The sequence below is a fragment of the Sciurus carolinensis genome, chromosome 7 (genome assembly GCF_902686445.1).
Source record: "Sciurus carolinensis chromosome 7, mSciCar1.2, whole genome shotgun sequence".
Lineage (NCBI taxonomy): Eukaryota > Metazoa > Chordata > Mammalia > Rodentia > Sciuridae > Sciurus > Sciurus carolinensis.
This window is the reverse complement of record NC_062219.1, coordinates 121,403,600-121,425,644: the sequence shown is the minus strand read 5'-3', so window position 1 is coordinate 121,425,644 and position 22,045 is coordinate 121,403,600. Positions and strand designations below refer to the sequence as shown.

Here is a 22,045-nt window from a genome sequence, read left to right as displayed (position 1 = left end):
TGGATGAGCAGAGGTTATGGGCAGAGGACAGGGGCCAGAGGGTTACTTTTGGGCTGGGGGTTGGCTGGGCAGGTGGTGACTAGTAGGTGGGGCTGGAGTCACTAAGGGGTCACACTCACCATAGGACCCACGTCTCCTGTTTCTCCTTTCTCCCCAGAGGGGCCTGGCAAGCCCTGTGCAGGTGTAGAAAGCACAGAGCCAGGTGACCAACCCACTCAAGCACAGCCCCAGGCAGGCAGCCCCCACAGTTCCCTCCCCTCAGATCCCACATGCCTCCCCAGGCCTCTGTCCCCTCTTCCCTAGTCCTCAGCAGCAGGCTGTTGGCAGGGCTCTCAGGCAAACATCAGTCTCATTCTGACCCCATCTTTCAGCCCTTGTCCCCACCCCGTAACTCACCTGTAGGCCAATAGGTCCTGGGGGCCCATTGAATCCTCTTGTTCCTTCATCACCTTTGGCTCCAAAGTGTCCCTGGGGCCCCCGAGCTCCAGGCTCCCCATCTGCTCCCTGGAAGAAAAATAGAGACAAAGATAGGTCTTGGGTCAGGTGTTCATGCTGTGGTGCCACAAGAGCTGGGCATCAGATCCAGGGTCCCCACTCCCAGCCCCAACCTCTAGGGCAGAGGGAAACCCATGGAAGACTAGAGACTTTCAGGCCCTTGGGTGAGGGTAAAGGGGCACTCACCGCTGCTCCAGGCTGCCCCACAGGACCAATGGGTCCAGGGGGTCCAGGAGGGCCCTGGAGGAGAAAGAAGAGTTGGCAACATCAAGACAAGAAGAGAAACCAGGAGCAGGTGAGGTTAAAGGCCAGATGAGAAGTCAACATCGCGGACACTTACGTGTTCGCCCTTGTTCCCTTTGGTGCCCTTCTGTCCTGGGTCTCCCACCTCACCCTGGAAGAAGAGAGTTGAGATATTAGAGAATGGAGGGGGTGCAAATAATAGGATAGGGATCAAGAAGTCATGTCCAGATCAGCCGTCTCATCTGGAGAGAAGACTGGTCCCATCTGTAGGTTCCTTACCTTGTCTCCATCCTCTCCAGCCACACCCGGGGGTCCAGCAGGACCAGGAAGCCCCACAGGACCCTGCACCCCATCACGGCCAGTAGGACCAATGGGTCCCTTCTCCCCCTGTAGAAAATGAATAAAGGAGTCATGACCAGGATGTGACCCTCACCCTCAAACACTCCCACAGGAAACTACCATAGCTATCACCCCATAGCTCACAGACCCCTCCCCTGGACCCCCAACACTCACCGGAACGCCTTTCTCTCCTGCTGCTCCAGGGGGACCTTGTGGACCTGGACGCCCTGGGGGACCAATGGGTCCCCCAGATCCTGCTGCACCTCGCTCCCCAGGTGAGCCCTGAGAGAAGAGATGGAGTAAGGCCCCCCCAGAAAGGAGACTCCAGGTCATCCATATCAGAGAACCCCTGACCACGGTTCCCAGAAGAACAAAAAGTCAGATATACCCTAGCTAACCCCAGACTCCCTCTGCCCAGTCCCATGGCCCCTGCCAGGTGCTGTTTCTCATCTTTCCTCACACACCCTCTTTCCCTGTTCCTTCCCACTGCCCCTCAGGGACCCCAAACTCACTGCAGGGCCAGGGGGGCCAGCTGGACCTTCATTCCCCTTCAAACCAGGTCCACCCTATGAACCACAGATTTGGGGCATAGGTGAGATGGAAAGGTGGGAATTCACAGAAATGGGGCTCCATGAAACATGCTGGGAAGGATGAGGGTCAGGGAGAGGAATCAGGCTCAAGAGAGACCGGGAGCAGGGAGTGGCACAGAAGAGGGTCAGGATGCAGGGTGACTTGCTACAGGCAGTTGGTTTTGGGGTCACACTCACAGCAGTGCCCGGGAGACCTCGCTCTCCTGGGAAGCCCCTCAGACCAGCAGGACCATCTTTCCCTGGGGCTCCAGGGGGACCAGGGTCACCCTAAAAAGAAAGGAGAGATGCTGAGCCACACCATGTTCCCAAATGGGGCAGAGAGATCTCAGGTCCCTCAAATTCTATTACCCATTCCTTTCACAACCCCAAGTCCCAGTCCCCACGGTCCCCTCTACCAGCCCCTCACTGACCTTTGTGCCTTCTTTTCCAGCTGTGCCAGGCAGACCCTGCTCTCCAGGAGGCCCTGGGGGGCCTGGGTGACCCCTCTCACCCATGGGGCCACTTTCTCCTGCTGCTCCCTGAGAAAAGGCAGAACCCCACAGTCAGCCCCTTCATCCCACTGACTGTACAAAGCAATCACCCTGCCGCCTGCTAGAGCCCTTCTATCCCTGCCCCAAAGCTAAGGGAACTTCCTGGGACTCCCCAGGCACTGCTGGGTTTGGCCTTTCCCAGTATGGAGTAACTGCACCATCTGGTGTCCCTGTAGAGGAACTGCCTCCTCCTAGAGGAGGGAACCATCCCAGAAACAGATTCAGGACCCCTGCCCCAAATCCCAGTCCCCAGGGTCAGCCAGGCAAAGCAGGGGCAGGGCTATGTGACTGGGAGAAGAGAGGCACACACACACACTCACTCCAGGTCTGGAGTCCACTCTTCCTGGGGCAAACCTACCTGAGGTCCCACTACTCCAGGAGGGCCAGGTGGTCCCGTCTTGCCTTGGAAACCCTGAGAGAGAGAGAAGAGCGCAATCGGAGCAGATGAGGATGGGGGGCAAATCCCAGGCTCCCAGGGGGAAGGGAAGGGTCACACCAAGCTCAGGGCTGGATCTGAGCAGCACCAGGGGACACTCGCTCTGCCAGGAGGCCATCCCATGGGCCTTCCTGACAGCTCTGGGGTTTGAGGGTCTGAGGGGGGTCACTCAAGAATGAATGACCAGAGTCTGGTGTGGTGGCACATGCCTGTAATCCCAGTGCCTTGGGAGGCTGAGGCAGAAGGATTGTGAGTTCAAAGCCAGCCTCAGAAATTTTGCAAGGCCCTGAGCAACTTAGCAAGACCTTGTCTCAAAACATAAAAGGGCTGAAATATAGCTGAGTGGTGAAGTGCCTCTGGGTTCAATCCTTGGCACTAAAAAGAATAAATGGCCAGGGCCATCACTTACCACTTCTCCTCTCTGGCCTGGATGTCCCGGCAGCCCATCTTTCCCAGGGGGGCCCTAAAGGAGTTCAGATGTCAGGTGAACTCTAGCTGAGAAGGGAGATGAGGAAGAAGGACTCAGAGAACTAACATGGGTCAGAGGTCAGCGGTCAACTTACCGGGGGGCCTTTGGGGCCAGGAAACCCATTTGGGCCCTGAGGTCCAGGGAGACCCTAGAGACAGAGATGGGCTCAGTGAGGAGAAGGAGGAGGGTGCTGGACAAGAGAACACAGCTTCCTCCCTGAGGAGCAATGGGAATAAGACCCTCGAGCCACTCACCCTCTCTCCAGGGGGGCCATGGGGGCCATCACCACCTGATGTTCCCTGTAGGGAAAACAAAGTCAGGGAGTGGGAGAAGCTGCTTCCCAACTATCCCTAAGGTAGGAAGACTGAAGGAGAATGGAGGTTCAGCAGGCAGAGGGCAGTTGGAGCCCTGCAGAGACCACTAACCTTAGCTCCAGATTTCCCAGTGGCACCTCGGGGCCCCCGCTGACCCCGCGGACCCTAGGGAGAGGAAAGTTGTCAGAAAAACCCCAATGCATCAAGTTGGATTTTGAGTCACCTGTTTTCCTCCCTTCTGAACTCACCGTGGGGCCCCGTTCTCCCCGAGGCCCTGATTTTCCAGACAGGCCCTGGTGGGAATGAAATAGAGAGAACATCACTGGGGGTATGACTACTCACAGAGCTCCCTCAAGCCCCTCCAGCCCTCCCATCCGCATCCACTTCCTTCTCCTTGCTTACCCGGGCTCCCTTCTCTCCGCTGGCTCCAGGAAAACCAGGAAATCCCAGAGACCCCTGGGAGGATGGAGAAGGGAGAAATTTGAGATGTCATGAAAGGGGAGAGGTTCCAGAAGGGCCAGAGGGGGTCAGGAGAGGCCAGGGAGACAGCAGTTGGGGAGACCTGGGCCTTGCCAATAACTAGGTAGCTTTGGACAAACCCCTGCTGCTCCTTGGAACTCTCTTTTCAAATCCATAGAATGAGAGTTGGCTAAATTCCCTCTAGGGTACCCCACTACTCTGCTTCCTGGAATCAAAGACAGGCAAAGGAAAAGGAGGAGGGGCAGTATGAATCACCTTGGGACCCTGACGTCCAGGGTAGCCAGGCAGACCAGGAACACCCAGCTTGCCCTGTGGAGGGACAGGGAGCAATTAGGAATGAAAGGAGGAATAGCTACCACTCCACCCTGGAGACCCCAATCCTCAGAGGAGAGAGCCAGCTGCCAGAATCACTCCCCAGCCCCTGGCCCCTTGTCACCTGTCCAATGCCTTGCCTGACTTTTGTAGTCTCTTCCCAAGAGTGGATTTTCTCCAACTCTACTGCTGGGATCTTGCCTCCCACGTGTCTTCAGACTACAGTGTGCAGCTACGTTAAGTGACGGAGCCACTGCTCACCTGTTAACCTCAGCCCCATTTCCCAGCACCCACTGCTGCTCCACCAAATCCAGTCAGTCCTCTTAAAGCCCTTGTCTACCTGCTCAGGAGCGCACCACCCCAACTCCTCCCCATGCACCCCTGTCCTGTTGATGCTCTAGGTCTCATCTTGCCACGGCAATCCCAAGGAGCAGGGATTCTACAGCCAGCCTGTCCAAGCTCAAAGCCCAGCTCTGTCCTTTCAGGGGCTATGATGCAGGAGCATTTTAATGTCCCTAAACCTCTGCAAAGCCTCACCTGCAAACCAGGACTGTCGTATGCCTACCTCAAGGGGCTGATAGGACGAGTTAGCACCTGGCACCAGGCCACAGATCTCACCTCTTTGACCCTCACATCTTGGAGTGCCTACTTCCCTGAGTCTAGACACATTTTCACTGCCTTGCATAACAGGTCCCCTCAATGGCTTCTCTAAACCAAACCAGTCATGTCAGGGACTTTTCCTTGATTTCATATATATCCCCTCTTGGCTCAACAGTGACCAGGAGGTACTGTATACACAGAGGGGCATAATTAATGCATGGCCATTTTAGATTGACTCACTGACTTCCACTGTTGGCACCCCCACATGCACCCTGCCCCAGCACCCAAGCCACTACCCATCACATCCGCAGAGGCCCAGACCCAGATTCTCATCCCTGTCACCTTTTCACCCATGAGCCCAGGGGGACCAGGGTCTCCAATAGGTCCAGTGCGGCCCTTCGGCCCTTCAGGGCCATCTTCTCCCCTGGAACCAGGGACTCCAACCTCGCCCTGAGTGAGAGGGTTGGGGAAGTGAGTGTGGAGAACTGGAGGAGGGTCTGGGTCCCCAGAAAAGAGGTGGACAACAGTGAGGATGAGTGGAATTGGTAGGGATCCCAGAAGCTACTGTGGGTCAGAAAGCCCCACAGGGCAGGGTGAGTGTGTTCAGAAGGCCAGTGCGGCACCTGCCGTGGGGCTGTCAACCCACTGGGCTCAGGTTCTAAAGGGGCACAGGCACTGGAATTGGGGAGGAATAATCTTAAGGAATAAGCTGGCAACTAGGGACTCCAAAGCGAAGGATCATTAGGACATGGAGTTGGGGGACCAGTGTGGGAGCTTCTACTCACCCTGTCACCTTTCACACCTATGTCACCTTTGAACCCAGGAAAGCCGTCCTCACCCTAAGAAAGATGGAGGTGAGAGGACACCACAGATGATGGAGGGTTGGAAGGGTTAAAATCAAATTCAGACAGAAGGGAATACAGGTGGAGGGTGGACTTCAGGAGCTGGAGGCAGCATGGCGCAGGCTGAGGGAAGGAGGTGGTCAGGGAGAAGGTGCTGGTGAGCTGGGCGCCAGTGCTCACCTTTTCACCCTTATGGCCCTTCAGACCCCGAATTCCATCCACGCCCTAGAATCAGAGGGAAAACAGAGATCAGAGGATGGAGGCTGGGTTGGAAGGACCAAGCTCCTAAGACCCTTATCTGGCTCCCCCGTGGTCAGTTACCTTGACACCTCGAGGTCCTGGGTAACCTAGAGGACCCTGAGGTCCAGATGGACCCTAGAAGAACAAAGACAGCCATTGATAAAGAGGCCTTAGGGTGTCACTGTGGGGACCTCAGGGAGTAGAAGAAATGGAAGTACAGTAACAACACTTGAGTCTTAATAGGATTCCAGGATCTGGGGACTAAGAATATTGTCATAGCCATGTAAATAATGAGATAAGGAAATCCCAAGGACTTTGAAGCCCTAGAGTCTTGGTGGAGACTCCTTCAAAGGGTGAAAGGAGGCATGGAGGAGCTCACCTGGTTTCCTTTAGTTCCAGGGGGACCTTCCTTCCCAGGGTGACCCTGGAAGTAAAAGATATAGAATGTGACTTCTAGTTCTTGTCATCTTCCCTTCACCCCTCCCTATACTTCTTCCAACCCAAATTCCCCCTGTTTCCTAACAAAGACTACCTGACCATGAACAGACACCACTAGTGACCTTCCAGTGCAGGAGATACACTGTGGGGATGGTTGCTAAGGAAGCTTGGAGAGGATGCGCTGGGGAGAAGAGCTAAGGGAAATTTGGGTTAAGAGGTGGGGACCCACTTACCGGGGGTCCATCTGAGCCAGGCATGCCAGGGAGCCCTGGTTTCCCTCGAGGACCCTGTGGGAAGATGAGGAGGATCAGGGTCACTACAGGGGTCAGGTCTTAACATAGGCAAAGCTTCAGCAGATATTCCAAACCCTCCCTATACAACCCCTCAGAGAGCCCTCTCCCTCAAATCACTTAGCCACTCACCTTCTCTCCATGAGGACCAACTGCACCCTGAGGCCCAGGAAGACCCTATACACAGGGAGAGAGAAATCACAGGGACCTCACAGGGGTGGTACATTCTCTTTAGTCAACCTCTGAATTCCCATTCAGAGCATGAGCAATGAGGGACTGCAACCCTTAATTTTCTGTCCCCATCCAGAGTCTGACTTCTTGAGAAACCCAGGGGAAGTCACTAAAGGAGGACAGGGTGGGAAGGGCCACTTACCTGGGTCCCAGGAGTTCCCTGTTGTCCAGGAGGTCCTGGCTCTCCCTGGGGTCCCTAGAAGCATGTGGCCAGGCAGGGGTCAGAAGGAGAGTGACAGAACAAACAGGGCAGAGAGCTGCAGGGCCATCCAAGAGCAGGGAGCAGGGAGGGGGTTAAGATGGCACTGAACATGCCACCATTGCCGGATCTCCATGCCCATCACTCACCAAGCTCCCTTTGGGGCCATGGGGACCATCCATGCCTCGGACTCCCTGAAACATGAGAGGGGTATGAGCCGGCTGGAAGGTGGGGCGAGGCCTGCTGGGACCTGTGGTTTCTGAGAGGCCTGGTCATTCCAGAGGGTGGACCAGGCAGACACTCATCAGTCAAACCACCAATTCATTCCAAACCTAAGCAAGCACAGCCATCCCAGATCCGCAGGCTGTGGGTCTGTGGGTTAGAGGGTTTCTGTTTTGTTTTTCTTGAGTATTTTTGTTTTGTTTTGGCTGCACTCCGAGCTTTTGGTACACTGTGCCATATGGCCCTCCAAGAGCTTCTAGAGGTGAAAGCTGGAGCAGGGATGGGCGGCCAGGGGCAGGAAAGGCCACAGGGAGGGGAAGCAGGGAAGGAGAGGGAAAGGGAGAAGGGAGGCAGTTAGGAAGGGTGAAGAGTTGGATAGGTCAAGGCATAAGATCAGGGTTGGAAGTCAAGGAGTCACTTACCGGGGGCCCAGGAATACCAGGTGGGCCTTTGGGACCAAGAAGTCCTCGAGGTCCCTGCATTCAAGGTTGCAGAAGGAGATAGCATGATTGGGTAAGAGAACACATGTTATTTTTGTGCCCCTGTCCCTGCCTTGGCTTCCCTAAAGCCCTACCTCCAGCCTGACCCCTTGGACACTCACCGACTCTCCAGGTAGCCCCCGAGGTCCAATCTCCCCATCATCTCCCTAGAGGAGGAGAACACGGTGAGGCATCCTTGACTTCTAGACCTCTTCTACTCCTAGCCCCAACCCTTGTTGCAACACTTACCCGATCTCCATCCTCACCAGGGGGCCCAGGAAGGCCCTGGGCACCAGTATCACCCTGGAAAATGGGGTTACAGCTAAGAGGGGCCTCAGAGCCCCCACCACAAACAGACATTGATCCTCTTCAATTAGCCAACCAATTACATTCACTGAGCTCCTGCTGAGCTCCCCAGCCACCCCACCTTGCCTGGAGATCCCTGCTTCCCTCCACAAGAGATCTGCCCCCATCACAAGAGCCAAGCCCCTAATTACTCACCCTATGGCCTTTCTCTCCAGGTAGTCCTGGGAGTCCATCAAAACCTCGGTCACCCTAAAATGAAGAGGGACAGCTAGAGTGAAGGTCCATCCACTTTCCCAACCTACCCCTCCTCACTGTGTCCTGAAAGGGAGAGGCTGTACCCTGGGGGCACCTGACCCCTGAGGGTCCCATGCCTTTTACCTTCACTCCAGGTTCTCCAGGCATGCCTCGGGCTCCATCAGCACCTGCTCGTCCCTGGAGATGCAAGGCGGGTGTCAGAGCAAGCAGGGGCACAGTACTTCACCCTCCATCTCCCACCTACACCCATCCTACCCCCGGGGTTCTCACCCTTCGCCCAGCCTTGCCAGGAGGGCCTGTGAGACCCTGAGGTCCTCTGGGGCCCTGGTGAAGGAGAGTCAGGGGTACGGTTAATATAGATGGGGTTGGAGGAAGCACTGGGCTAGGTATCAGTTATGAGAGCTGTCACCTGAGGTCCTAGGTCTCCAGATTCTCCTTTCAGGCCAGGACTCCCAGGCTGTCCCTGTAAGAGAGAAGAGAGGATGGCCATATTGAAGGACACACCCAACAGCGACCTCAAAGCAACCCCCACAAAAGAAGCAAAACAACTGCCAACCTGGTTCTTTTCCAGAACCATTCATACCCACACATACAAATAAAGGAACCTCTTCCACAACACTCCATTCACTCACCAAGGGTCCAGGACGGCCTGTGTATCCCATGGGGCCAGGGGGTCCACGGAGTGCCAGCTAGGAGAACAGGAGCAACAGCAAAGCTGAGGAGGAGGCAGCTGGAGAACTCCAACCTTCCAAATTTGCCTTTCCATTCCTAATCCTCACCCCATGTTCTATATTCTCCCCAACCTCCCTCTCAACCCCAAACCAACCCAGACCTTCCCAGTTTTCCTTTTACCCCATCCTAAACTTCCATCCCGGTCCTACTATTTTCCCTTTCCCACCACACCTCCATCAGGACCACCACCATCCGCAACCCTCCTTACCCGTGCCTGCTGCAGAATCGCCTGGGCCTGAGCCTCCTGGGCTGCCACCACAGGTCCCTTGTCACCCCCACCACTCCCAAACCGGAACTAAAGGGCAAGGAGAGAAGGTCCAAGTTCTCTTCTAAAAAATCCATGTGGCCTTCCCAGCCAGAAGCTTCATCCAACATTTCTGCCCCATCCCCAGGTTCTAGGACACCCCTCATGCCCTCCTCCAGCATCTCCTGTGGGTTCTTCACAAACACTAGGAGGTTTTTGGAAACTCATCTCCTGCTCTCCTCCCCATTCTCTAGCCTCTTCCTCCCCAGACTCTCCTTTGGTTCTAGACCTCTGAAATAGAAGATTTCCTGCCCAGTTCTAGATAATCCAAGTTTGGTTCTAGAAGACCCATATTTGGTTCTAAGTCATCTAATGAGGCCCCAATCCCGCAACAAAGAGCCGTCCCTTCAGGTTGATGGTCTTTAGAGACTCCTCCATGGCTTTCCCCACCTTCTGGTCATGGTGACATATCACAATTCCCTGCACTCCCCATCAGCCCATTCCAAAGCCCAGAAGACTACTCACTGGGAGCATGAGGGATGTGCCAGGAGGGCCAGGGGCCCCATCAGATCCAGGGAGTCCTGCTCGGCCAGGAGGGCCCTGGGGTAGGAAAGAATAAGAAAAAATAGGGTGACAAAGAAGAGGATGATGGGACCTGGGCATCATTTTGAAAACCTCCTCAAAAGAATAAATGTTGACTTCCCTAGATCTTTCCAGAGAGAGCCCCCTGTGGAAAAAAATGTGGGTAAGACACCAGATTACTGTTCTCCCCAACCACAATACACCCTCCTTTCTGGGGGCTGGGAAGCACAACTGCCCCTTCAAACAGTCACTTAATAAAGAAAATTGAAGATACTCAGTCCCCACACTGAGTACAAATGCAGCTCCCCACCTCCACAGCAGATCGCACCCTTACCCTCTCGCCAGGGTCTCCAACTGGGCCTGGGTTCCCCTGGATGCCAGGAGGACCAGCCAATCCCTGAAGATCAAAAGAAGAGGGGGTCAGGTATAGGCATCAGACAGAAGAGGGGCATGTGGCTGAGGGAAGGTCTCTACAAAAGAGATCTGGGAATCTGGAAGCCTTGACTGGAATTACTCTTCAGAGTTGTGAGAAAGAGACCTGGGTGCAGGCAAAGCCATGGATAAGCTTGCAGGAAACATCTCTGAAAAGAGAACAGAGACTAATGTCACAGTGACACTCACCGCAGGACCTTCTGGGCCAGGGGGACCCTCCACAAGCATACCCTGTGGAGTTAAAAGTTAAAAATCAGAGACTATAGGACCACTACCCCACCCCTGCTTCCCTTTCTTCTCCCCACCTCCCTCAGCTCAGTGACCAGTGTAACTTACAGGTTCCAGTACTGCAGGCTCACCCTTCTCTCCCTTCAGCCCCCGAGGTCCAAGGGCAGCCTGAGGGAGACACACATGTAACCCCCAGTGGGGCCTGTGAGCAACCAGGACATCAGGACTGCCCATCCCAACTCCAAAGTTCATCGTCAGGTTCCTAACCCTGCCTCCAAATTTCTCAGTCCCCCCACCCAAATTCCCTCTTCACAGACCTCCCAAACCGGCCAAGAAGACCTCAGGGCTCCCCATACCCTACAGTTCCCAGCCTCACCTCAGCACATGCAACCTCTCCATCTCCCTAAGAACCTACTTCCCTTTCTGATATTGCAAACCTTCAATCTTCCCAAACCCTCTTGTGGAGGACCTCACCCTATCTCCCAAAACTTTCTCTGACCTCAAGAATCCTTAGAACCTTAAGAAATCATCCACTTCCTCAGCCTTATCCCAATCCATCAAAAAGAATCTAGGATTGTGAACAGATTTTTATTAGGGTGTTGGGCATGGATTCATATGAGAATCTGATGAAAGCTATGATCTTTCACCAGAAAATACAATGTATATGCCCTTATGCATAGAATTCTACTTAGAATTTCAAGGGGTTCACAAGTTTAAAAGCTTCTCAGAGTTAAGCATACATATTTTAAGTAGATTTGAAGAGCAGACCCCATGATATCTCAAACTCAAGACTCATACTGAGCTTTTGGAAAAATACAGCTCTTGGCCTTAGTTATCCAAGCCTTAGAGTGGACTCCTCAAAACTCCCCAGTTCCTTTCCCAGCAAGGATGCAATACCCTTCCTCTAGCCCTCATTTATAGTCCAAGTCCACCAGTTCCCTCCTTTCCATACTTCCACTCAGATGCATACTCCAAGTTCTAAGGCCAGAACCAAGATAATAACAGGGAGAATATTTCCACCACCACCACCACCACCTCTCAAACAAAGATTTTTAAATGCCCCCTCAATCCTGACCAAGTGGCAATGATCAATTCCCAACTCTCCCAAATCCCCAATCAACCCCAAATACCCAGAGTGCAGCACAAGAGAAAGGCAGCAGGGGGTCAAGGGTGGCAATATTAGAGAAGGGAAGTGTGGGATGAGGCAGTGGGATACAGGAGGCAACCATAACTGCAAGGCAGGCAAAAGATGAAATGGAGTAGACAGGAAATATTCCAACTGACGGGGAGTGTTTGAAGACATGGGAAACCACTAAGGGAGACAAAACAAAGACACAAACATTGGAAGCAAGAATGATGCCAAGGCCAAGAAAAATTAAACATGGCCAAGATGGCTGGAAAACAAACTGGACAAACAGGAAGTGGTTAGACAGACAGGAAGCAGCCAAGAAAAGAGGATCCAGGAAGAGGACCTTTAACAAAAACATGGCTACCATGACCCAGAGAGAAAAGAAATTCACAAAATAAATAGAAAGTGATTCCTGCCAAGGGAATAATGACAGTGAAAGGTAATTCATCCAGAAAAACACAAATGTCAAGGTTAGGACACATAAAAACTGCTATGATAAATAGCAAGGTTCACAATAGAAACTTTATGATTTCATAACCTGAGACTCACAGAAAGTAGCTTATCATCAAAGGAAATTGTCATGAAACAGCATGAAAAACTAGAATTGGAACATAAATAATAGATCCTTTTTAATCCAACCAGACACTGTCACCAAGATAAATGCCATAGCTAGAAAAGACAGGAAGAGACACATAAGAAGTGACCTGTGAGTTACAAAATGTGACACAGGAAGTTGGATCATTTTGACAGCAACATGGACAAGAAACTGTATTGACCTAGAGGGAATGACAGAGACAGACTGAAAGTAGACACAGGTAATTGTTTACTGACCAAAAGCTTTATGAAATCCAGCTTGATATAGGCAGGAAGTGGCTAAGAAAGATAGGAAGTGGCCATAGGATTTTAAAAAAGAAAAATCCCAATCACCACAGGCAGAAGGATCCACAAAGAATTACAAGGTAAGACATCTGACAAGGGAAGGCACGAAGTAACTTTTTCAAGCAGCACAGACATCTTATGTAAACAGAAAATGGCAAACCACCAATGGGAAGCAGCGTACAGCCAACAATGACCAAAACCAACAGGAAGCAGTTCTTGCAGCGCCCACTGGTGGTCAAGGTGGAAGAGGAGCTCTTTTCACTTACGGCTCCTGAGTGGGCTGTCTCCGCAGAGAGGGCAGGGCCAAGCTCCGTCTCCTCACGATAATCGTCCCCATAGCCATAGGTGTAATCGTAGAGCCCTGCTGGGGCGTCTGTGCCACCCTCCCCATACTCCTCTGCCAGGAACCTGTCAGCTGTGGGGGGGACCTGGAGATCTGTCTGCTCCTTCCCGGGGATGGGGAGGGAGAGGGGGTAGACGGGGGCATTAGGGCTAAGAGGAGGTTTTCCCTGGACCCCAGGGTTTGACAGCTTCCAACCCAAAAGATCCTAAGCCACAAGGATCACAAGACTCAGTGGGTTGGGATTAGGGAAAGTGGGGACAAAAACAAGTAGGAAGGGGATGGGAACTTTTCTAGACAGGAAGAGCAGGGGAGTGGTTGAATAGAAAGGGCATAGCCATCCAAGGCCAAAAATGGCAAGGGATGTCCAGAAAATGGGCTGTGAGGGGGGAAATGGTGGATAACAAGGGTGGCCGGAGGGCTGGACACAGAGAGAACTGTCCATGAACATCAGGATAGATAAGGAGTCCAGAAAATGACCAGACAGGGAGGGACTGGGCAAAGAAAACAAAAGTGACAGACCTGGACAGAAAATGGATCCTAAGGATGAAAATACGACATAGAAAGTAAGTCCACTTGACACCAACAGGGAGAGGAGGCTACTCTGTAGTCAACCGAAAACAGAAAGAGGCGTGGACATCAAAGAAAAGGGCTGCACTTAGACAAGCAGACCAATAGGTCTGGAGTGACCAGAAGACAGGCCACACAGGGATATGACAAGGAGCCCTCCGGCCAGGGCTGGTTCATCAAGAGATGTGGGGCCAGGGGAGTGGGTCCCAGAAGCCCACTGCCCCCAGCTGGGATGAGGGTGGGGGTGGAGTTACCTCCTCTGGGAGTGGCAAGGGGCTGGACTCCAGGACTTCTTCCTCTTCACCTGGGCCGGGGTCCTAACCCCAAGGGGAGGGAGAGGAGAGCAGCGGAGGCGCAGAGGAGAAAGGCAAGAGGAGGTTAGAGCACACGGGAGGCAAAGCAGCACCTGTCCCGCCCCAGGGCAGTGCGTTTCTGTGCTGGGGGATGGGGGAAATCGCAGATCTTGCAGCCCCTTTGAAGAGGAACATTGGGGAGAGTGAATCCCCGAGGTTTAGAGGTTTGGGGGCACAGATCTGGATACCCCAGCTCTACCTGCCGGTAACCGCTGCCTCTGGTCCTGGGAGGGGCCCGGGCAGTGGGGGGAACTGCCCGACGAGCTGGGCGTCGAGAGGGGGGAGGCTGGCCACCAGCTGGGCCAGAGCCTCCAGCTCGAGAGGGCCTCCAGCCAGATGAGGGGGACGCCTGCCGGGATGCTGACCGCTTGGCAGGTGGGTTAGACTTTCGGGGAGGGGTCCGCCGCCCCCTAGGGGAAGGGGGAGCCCTGTGGTTGGGGCTCTGAGATAGCTGCAGCAGAGAGACAGGGGAGGGGCAGTAAGTCAACCTTCATAAACTAAATATATGGTGTCTCTCCCCAAAAACTGGGGAGGGGAGGAAGATGGCACAGGAGGTGTTTACAGGGGGTGCTGGGAGGAAGGGGAGAAATGTCGGGGTCCCTCAAGTTTACCTGATAATCAGGGGTCGTCCCCGTAGTCGCCACATCGTAATAGGGGGGCTCGTAGTCATAGTAGAGAGACTCAGTGGGCTGGGGTAAGGGAAGGGGGTGGGAGGGAATAGGTAGGAAGGAAATGGGGTCATTGCAGGCAGGAAGGTTGGGGAGGGGAAGATAAGGAGATGGTTTGGGAGGTGGGAAACAGGGGACATGGATTTGGGTGAGGATAAAAAGAGAGGATGGGGTCAGGAGGGAGATGGGGGGAGGCGGGAAAGGAGTGGGTCCCACATATGGGACAGAGCAGACATGATTAAGAGATTGATCCTTCAGTCTTCAGACCACTGACCCAGATCATAACTGTCACCCTAACCACCCAGACCCCACCCAATCCAGTCTCCCTTCCCTTTCCCCCACCACAGCCCGATCCTGCAGCTTCATGTGTGGGGAACTAGAGATGGGGTTTTCCACCCCCACACTTCCACAGATGACCACTTCTTTAGGACTCCCTCCATTCCTCCTCCTTCCCCATTTCTCTTCCTTGGTCTTACTATCTCAACTTTTTTTCTTCCTAGTTCTATCTCCCCTACTCTGGTCTCCCACCTTCTACCTCAAGGCTTACCCCTTTCCCACTATCTCCCAATTTACTTTTATTTTTATTTTTCTCAATATGGAGAATTGAACCAGGGGTGCCCTGCCACCAAGCTACATCCCCAACCCTTTATTTTGAGATAGAGTGTCTTAAGTTGCCAGGGCTGGCCTCCAACTTGTGGTCTTCCTGCCTCAGCTTCCAAGTAGCTGGGATGATGTGTGCACCACACGCCCAGCCTCCAATCTCTTAATTCAAGAAAGGGATGGGGAACCCAAGGACACAGTTCCAGGAAGACTGGATGAAGTACAAGCAGGGAACACAGCTCCCAGCCATGAATTCTTCATAATGACTCTTTTTATTTTTAAATGAAAATAAAAAGGTTGATGAATGAGGACCGGGAGGAGAGGGGTGATGGGACTGAGCTGGTATGGTTGAGTAAGGGAGCTAAGGAAAGGAGAAAGTGAGCCCAAGAGGGGTGGAGAGCTCTGGAACACAGGGGGCTTCCCCTGGGGAGTTGCCTGGGTGTCGCCCCTCCCTGGAGTGTGCCGCAATTGTGGGTTTGTCCCACTCCCTCACCTGTCGCTGGGGTTCCTGGTTTTGTGGCCTGTGAAGTCTTGATGGTTGTTGCTTTGGAGATCTCTGGGTTCTGTGAGACTGTTGGTTCTGAGGTCTCTCCCTCTGGCTCCCCTCGCATTCCAGATCCTTCTGTTCACAGGATTGGTAGGCAGCTTGGACTCCTGGAACAATGACAAGCTCCTGGACATCACCCTGCAAAGATAAGAAAGGAATACCATCAGAGGGAGGTGAAGAAAGATCCACAGAGAAACAGAGGGCATAGTATAGGACAAAGGGTAGGAGGGCAATCCTAGGTAAAGCTATATAATGGGAGAAGGTCATTACCAGCCCTCCCAAGTACCAGCCTTCCCATGCCCTTTTCAGTTTTCAAAGGACCTCATAGGACCTTCATAACAACTGAGAAAGTCAGTAGAACAAGGATCTTTATGCCCATTTTTCAGATACACTCAAATGGCTCAAAAAGGCAATGATGCTGGGCTCAGTGGTGCATGCCTGTAATCCCAGCAACTCAGGGGCTGAGGCAGAAGGATTGCAAGTTCAAGACCAGCCTGGACAACTTAGCAAGACCCTGTCTCAAATAGAAAAAATAAAAAGGGCTGAAATGTAGCTCAGTGGTAGAGTGTCCCTGGGTTCAGTCCCAGAGTCAGAGAGTGGAGGGGAGGCAATGACTAGCCCATGGTCACTCTCTTGAAGCAGCAGACTTCCAACTTTAAGTTCAACACATATTGCCTACGCCCTGCCCTTTATGGTAATGAGTGAACCATTCACAATGGCTTCTTGAGACAGAGGTCCAGTCAGTTGTCTTGGCTTTATAATGGCAGTGAGGATGAGAAATTTTAGAACCTCTAGGAATGGGGGAGGGGAATTTCCCTCTGAATGCCAAGGTCAGTTAGTTGTGCCCACACATGTTACTTAGACACCCAGTCTTACACATAGTTTGGGGATAATGTGTCATCTCCAGTGCTAAACTGGGAGCTCCTTGGGATTCAGAGACAGGTATTCAGAAAATGTTTATGGACTGGGTAGGTGGGTGAAAGGATAGATGTTTGGATAAGTGAACAAGGACTCACATCAAGACTGAATGGGAGTGTTGAAGGATGATGAATTGATGAATGAATAAAAGTATCAGTGGATTGGTGGGTGAATGAGAGGCACAGAGCAGACAGATACTGATTTGTGGGTAAATGGATGGATGGAATTTAATATGTGAATAAATGATGGCCACATGGGGAGTGGGTGAGGAGATGGGTGGGTGAATGCATTGAAGGAAAGAGGTTGATTGCTAGAAGGACCAGGTGCTAGATAGGTAGGCGAATGGATGCACACATGTATGTACGCAAACGACCTCATCTGTGTAGGTAGATGTGGGGGTGGTGGATGAGTGAATAGATGGATGGATGTGTGGTTTGAAGAAGGAAGTGATTGGGCAGGATGAGTGAGTGGGGAGATACAAGCCTAAATGCATGAATAGGTGGGTATATGTGTGAATGGATAAATGGGTAAATGAGTGGGTGGTGGCTGCATACATTGGCCAGTGGGTGACTGGGTGAATGGGTAGGTGGGTGAATAGATTGGGTGGATAGATGAAAACTGAATGACAGAATTGGTGGCTGTGGGCTGTCCATTCATATAAGTGGTATCTAATTCTCCAACAGAGAAAATTAGCCCTAAAGATTGGAAATGAAAATAGAAATTCATAGGGGGAAAAATAAAGGTCTAGGGAAAAGGAAGATGGAGTGCTGGAGCCAGACGGGGAATGGGCATGAGATATGGAATCAGAAATCACTCTTTTCTCAAACTGCTCTGCTGACCTCAAAGACCTCTTCATCCAGGATGCGGGCACCAAAGATCACCACTCCACGGGTGTCCAACACAGGGTGAGCACTTCGGGGAAGGGGCCGGGTGACTCGCTTCTTGCAGTCAACAATGAGGGTGACAGACTGGCCTTTCACAGCCACAGCCACACGGTGCCACCTGGTCATGGGGAGAGAGGTTGAGGTGACTGAATGACTGACTGACTGAAAGATGGGAGGTCAACAGGGTCGGGAGTGGCTGAGGGAAGTGTTGAAGGCAACAGTAATGGTGTTGATCATAATAGCTATCATTTACTGAGTGCTAACCACACCCAGGCTGGGTGCGATGGCTTTCTCAATTGATTGTTAACGATTCTATGATCTCTGTCTTACAGATGTAGAAACTGATGTTCAAAAAAGTTAACTTGTTCAAGGTACAGGCTAGTACTACAGGCAGCGCAAAGATAGATTCTAAAGCCAAAACTCTGGTCTGGAAGTGATTGGCATTTGGACAGTGCGTAGATGTTGTGTGGTCAAAAAGGTTGGTAGGATTTTTCAGTTTAGGGAACAGGGGTCCTGGGGCACTTTCTCCTAAAAGTGTGGGTCAGACAGGCCAGGGAGAAACGGACTCACTTGCCATCAGCTAGGCTGAGGCCTCGGAAGACCGGCTGGGCGGGGGGTTGAGGCCGTCCAGTCTGGTCTTCATATAGAAAGCGAACAGGTCGGCCAAGCTCCAGGCCCAGCTGTTGGACACCCTGGGCACTATAGAGAGTCAGGAGGGGAGCCTGGAGGCCAGGACGGGTCCGGACAACAGTCAGCAGAGAGAAATCTTTGGGAAAACCTCCTGGTACCCGAGAAAGATACACACAGATGGAGTGAGAGACAACGACACAAGTCCTTCCCTCTTGCTATCTGATCCCAGACTCCACCAGCCCTCTTGCCTCTCCCTGCTCTCCCTCCCTGACCTTGTCACACATACCTGGGAAAAGCTGGCGTGTGGGTGCACTGAGCTGGTCAGGTCTTGACACTCGGTAGGCCACATGAGCTGGACAGATGCCTCTTGCCCTCCGGACACCATCAGGGAGGGAGGGAAACCTCAGAGCCCGGAGCACATCCACAGAGGGTGCACCTAGGAGAGTCCATGAGGGTCAGGGGAAAGAGCATGCCCTCAGGAGGACCTAGATAGGGGACACTGGGGTCTAGAACTCAGCATCCTCCAACTCCCTGGAAAGCAAAGGTCATCTGACCCTTACTTTCTCCTGAATGGGGTCCATATGGATGGGAAGCACGAAGTTACCTGGAGGGGGAAGGTAGCTTGGCCGGTATTCAACTCCTAACATCTGTCTTCCTTAGTTCCTCCCGATCTCTCTCTTTCAGCACTGTGTATCTCTCTCTATTAATATCTCTTAAACTCTCTCTCAACTCGCCATCTGTCTCATCCTCTCTCACTCTATGTATCATATTCTCTGTCTCTGCACCTGTTGGTCTTTCTCTGTCTTGTCTTTCTCCTTTCCTTCACATTCTGTCCATCCTTTTCTTTCCCTGTTTTTTTTTCCCCCTCTCTCTCCCTCCCTCTCCATATCTCCCAGTCTCTGGCTTTCTGGCATCTGTCCCATTTCCAGCACAAACAACATCTGGGCAATCGATCATTCTGGGCACGGGAGGGGCAGGAGAGCCACCAGGAAAAGAGCAGAGAGGCAGCTCTATGGGAGGGGAATTTGAGCTGCTACAGATCCTGGGCTTAGAGGGGTGGGGACAACTCTGCCCATGCTGAGGAGATACGAGAAATAACCAGAGACACAAGAAAGAGCTATCCTAAGAGCCTGTGCCCCCCTGGCTTGCAAGACAGATTCGGGTTGGAGGGGATGGCTGAAGCTGCCACGCAGAGCAGGAGCAGGTCCAGGGCCCCAAGCCACACATCTGTAGATCCCATCAGAGTTCCTGCCCAAAACCCGGGCAAGCTCCCCACACCTGGAACCTCCATCCTGCCCTGCCACTCCCACCACCTGTGATCCAAAGATTCAAATCACAGGCCTTCAGCTTGGTCTGTCCAGGCCTTGGCTTCCTAGGGCCCAAACTCCCTGGAAGACAAAGGTCACCTCTTCCTGGATTGTTCCCCAGCATACACACTGCTCACACCATCAGCTCCAGATTGGAAAAAAAAAATCCCCCAAAAAGTTCCAGCAAAATGTTCATAGAGGTGTGGGCCAGGGCAGAGGCCAGAGCAGTCAGGACAGCAGAGCTGGGTGGGGTGGGTGAGGTGGGGCAGGCAGGAGAGAAAAGGCCCTTTGAGTCCAGGAGCCAGGAAACCACAGCCTTCCCCCCGCCCCCGCCTGAACCTGGCCCCCGCATGTGGCAGCTCCGCAAACACCAACACACAAGGGCCGCTTTGAGAGATGAAGGTGAATGAGACACAGAGACTCACAGAGACCCCAGGCCAAGGAGACCTTGGAGGCCCCCACCCTCCTCCAGAGCCCAGGAGAATACAGTTGGATTCTATGCACAGCTACCCACGACCCGCCCACCTTCTTCCCACCTCAAGCCACATTCATCCCACTGTCTCATCTGCCCACAGCTCCCCACTGGAATCCCATCACCCTCAACCTCTGAATCCCCAAATACCCTATTCTCTAATCTCAGAACTTCCACGGTAACCCATCTCCCTAGAGTCCCACCTCCACCCACTCAGCCCCCAAATAGGAGACAGTCATCATGGCCATCCCCCCTGCCTTCATGCCAAGTTCCTTTTCCCCTGTGAAAGACTCCTAGACTCTGCAGACATAATACACATCAATATCCTGTCCCTGAGCCTCACTCTTTAGACCTTGGAAGTTCTTTCTGTAATCTAATCTAAATTCTTTATGCTGCCATTTTGGTCATTTTCTCTCCAAAGCAAAGAAATGAATAGGCAGGTTACAAACAAATCAGTTCCCAGTGTTTTTTGCAGGGGAATTAGCTCCAGCCTGCCCCCTGCTCCTAGCCTCCTGCTCTGTATCAAATCCTCCTTTCTAGGAGCCAGAACTTCTGGGTCCTAGGGGGAAAAGGGAAAGAGTGGGGTTGTGGACACCAGGGTCCCAGGGGAGACCTACTGGCCAGAGGAGGAGCGGTGGAGCAGGAATGCAAAAAGTTGGCTCCAGTCTCAGACACCTGATCCAGGCCTGTCCAGCGGCCGTCCTGTTGGCAGCCAGCCCTAGGGCTCCCCAGAGCCAGCCGCGTGGCAGCACCGAGGGCACAGGGAGGGGGTAGGGCACACTGCAGGGGGAGGCCAATGGGACAGACAGTGCAGGCATCCCTTCTTTCTCAGCATTCTAGCCGCTGCTCTGCCTCAAGATGTTCATCCCTCATCCCTCACCCATCAACACTGGTACCTTCCATCCCAACATCAGTAAAGCCTGGACCAGACTGGCCCTGGCCATCTTCCGAGCTTCCTGAGGAACCAACAGAAGCACTCAGAGCTGTCTCTGGTGACCCTCATTCTTTCAGCTTTACCTACCCTCCTCCAGGCACTTTAAAGAAAGAGGGATCCCTATCCCCACTCCAAAGAATTCAGGTGTTCTGCCTTCCAGCCTAAACCCTGGATACCCAAAATCCCCTTCTTAAACTTAGAAGCTCCTGACCCAGGTATCAATGGTCCTCTCCCGAGGGGATACTGAGAGCTTCAGCTGACTCAGTCGACCAGGCTTCGGAATTTCTCTTACCTGCCCAGCCCGGGGCAGTGCCGAGTCCCAGCACCAGAGGTAGGAGCAGGAGGAGGCGATGGCAGCGGCTGCACCGCTCCATGGCTGGGCTATCAGAGCGCCAGGTCCCAGGGACCCAGGGACGCCTCGAGGCTGACAGGAGACAGCAAGTAGGCTGTGAGTCTCTGAACCCGGGATCCTGGAGAGGTCAGAGGCTGCCCGCAGCGACAGCTTTCAGCAGCCCCGTTCCATAAGCTAGGTGCCGTCGGGGCTCGGATACTGCTCCCTCCTCGGTGGCCGCCGATCCTGTGTGTCCCCAGCCACCCGGCGGCACAGAGCCCCCACCCCGCCCCCGCCCCCCGGTCCGGCCCCCTCCTCCAGTCGCCCGCCCACAACCACGGAGGGGAAACCCCACCCTCGATCTCCCCACCTGGGCCGGGGCGGGGGTTAGGGATGGGAAGACGGGAAACCTTCCTCTGTTACAGACCCTCGATCTATACCCTCCTGCTCCTTGCAGGGATTCAATAACCGGTTCCCTAAGATCGCCTTTTACGGAGCACACTGTCTTCCCCGGCCCCTTCCTTTTCTGGGACCCAAAGGTCCAGTCACACGCACCCTGGTTTACCTCCCCCTTGGGGGCCCAGAGCCCCCTTTCACAGAGTCCTGGGCGGGATTCAGGTCGCAGTGGGAGGAGAGAGGTGGACCCGAGGGTCGCCACCCCCACGCCCACCCGTAATCAGGTCTCCATAATTTCCTCCCTCGCCCCGCCCCGCGTAATTACAGAGCCGGCACGGGGCGGGGGTATTTATAGACGAGGCTATAGATAGCGACTAACTTGGTGGTGGGGAGCAGAGGGGAGGGGTTCCTTTAGAGAGCGGAGGAAGCCGGTTTTGGGGCAAAGAGAGGTCAGAGAGTGGAACAAACACAGGTTAACCAAGTCCAAGGAGGTGAAAATGAAGGGACTAGGTAAGGGAGTCGGAGAGCCCAGGTGAAAGGGACCCAGTGATAGGATGAG

At 53.4% G+C, this 22,045-nt stretch overlaps 1 protein-coding gene across 6 annotated transcripts in view; it reads right to left on the bottom strand.

Annotated features, from left to right (window-relative positions):
- Positions 1-21,765, bottom strand: part of Col11a2 (collagen type XI alpha 2 chain) — a 29,178-nt gene extending 7,413 nt beyond the window's left edge. The window contains exons 1-49 of one of the 6 annotated variants that reach the window (XM_047558423.1): positions 21,646-21,765; positions 21,052-21,183; positions 18,333-18,482; positions 17,987-18,197; positions 17,372-17,534; positions 15,561-15,752; positions 14,411-14,488; positions 13,701-13,763; positions 13,399-13,480; positions 12,803-12,951; positions 10,637-10,696; positions 10,490-10,531; positions 10,203-10,265; positions 9,812-9,886; positions 9,251-9,337; positions 8,943-8,999; positions 8,720-8,773; positions 8,581-8,634; positions 8,434-8,487; positions 8,251-8,304; positions 7,999-8,052; positions 7,872-7,916; positions 7,693-7,746; positions 7,198-7,242; positions 6,992-7,045; positions 6,751-6,795; positions 6,562-6,615; positions 6,270-6,314; positions 5,972-6,025; positions 5,831-5,875; positions 5,594-5,647; positions 5,151-5,258; positions 4,152-4,205; positions 3,819-3,872; positions 3,665-3,709; positions 3,528-3,581; positions 3,357-3,401; positions 3,197-3,250; positions 3,043-3,096; positions 2,556-2,609; positions 2,078-2,185; positions 1,845-1,934; positions 1,590-1,643; positions 1,252-1,359; positions 1,018-1,125; positions 836-889; positions 682-735; positions 397-504; positions 120-173 (exon numbers count right to left, since the gene is read on the bottom strand). In XM_047558423.1, coding sequence (XP_047414379.1) covers positions 120-173; positions 397-504; positions 682-735; positions 836-889; positions 1,018-1,125; positions 1,252-1,359; positions 1,590-1,643; positions 1,845-1,934; positions 2,078-2,185; positions 2,556-2,609; positions 3,043-3,096; positions 3,197-3,250; positions 3,357-3,401; positions 3,528-3,581; positions 3,665-3,709; positions 3,819-3,872; positions 4,152-4,205; positions 5,151-5,258; positions 5,594-5,647; positions 5,831-5,875; positions 5,972-6,025; positions 6,270-6,314; positions 6,562-6,615; positions 6,751-6,795; positions 6,992-7,045; positions 7,198-7,242; positions 7,693-7,746; positions 7,872-7,916; positions 7,999-8,052; positions 8,251-8,304; positions 8,434-8,487; positions 8,581-8,634; positions 8,720-8,773; positions 8,943-8,999; positions 9,251-9,337; positions 9,812-9,886; positions 10,203-10,265; positions 10,490-10,531; positions 10,637-10,696; positions 12,803-12,951; positions 13,399-13,480; positions 13,701-13,763; positions 14,411-14,488; positions 15,561-15,752; positions 17,372-17,534; positions 17,987-18,197; positions 18,333-18,482; positions 21,052-21,133 — 3,579 coding nt within the window. In that variant the 5' untranslated portion in view covers positions 21,134-21,183; positions 21,646-21,765. Of the gene's footprint in view, positions 1-119; positions 174-396; positions 505-681; positions 736-835; positions 890-1,017; positions 1,126-1,251; positions 1,360-1,589; positions 1,644-1,844; positions 1,935-2,077; positions 2,186-2,555; positions 2,610-3,042; positions 3,097-3,196; positions 3,251-3,356; positions 3,402-3,527; positions 3,582-3,664; positions 3,710-3,818; positions 3,873-4,151; positions 4,206-5,150; positions 5,259-5,593; positions 5,648-5,830; positions 5,876-5,971; positions 6,026-6,269; positions 6,315-6,561; positions 6,616-6,750; positions 6,796-6,991; positions 7,046-7,197; positions 7,243-7,692; positions 7,747-7,871; positions 7,917-7,998; positions 8,053-8,250; positions 8,305-8,433; positions 8,488-8,580; positions 8,635-8,719; positions 8,774-8,942; positions 9,000-9,250; positions 9,338-9,811; positions 9,887-10,202; positions 10,266-10,489; positions 10,532-10,636; positions 10,697-12,802; positions 12,983-13,398; positions 13,481-13,700; positions 13,764-14,410; positions 14,489-15,560; positions 15,753-17,371; positions 17,535-17,986; positions 18,198-18,332; positions 18,483-21,051; positions 21,340-21,645 lie in introns of those variants that run through there. The other 5 variants (XM_047558424.1, XM_047558425.1, XM_047558426.1 and 2 more) reach the window with 5 other exon arrangements.
- Positions 21,766-22,045: the final 280 nt, after the last annotated feature.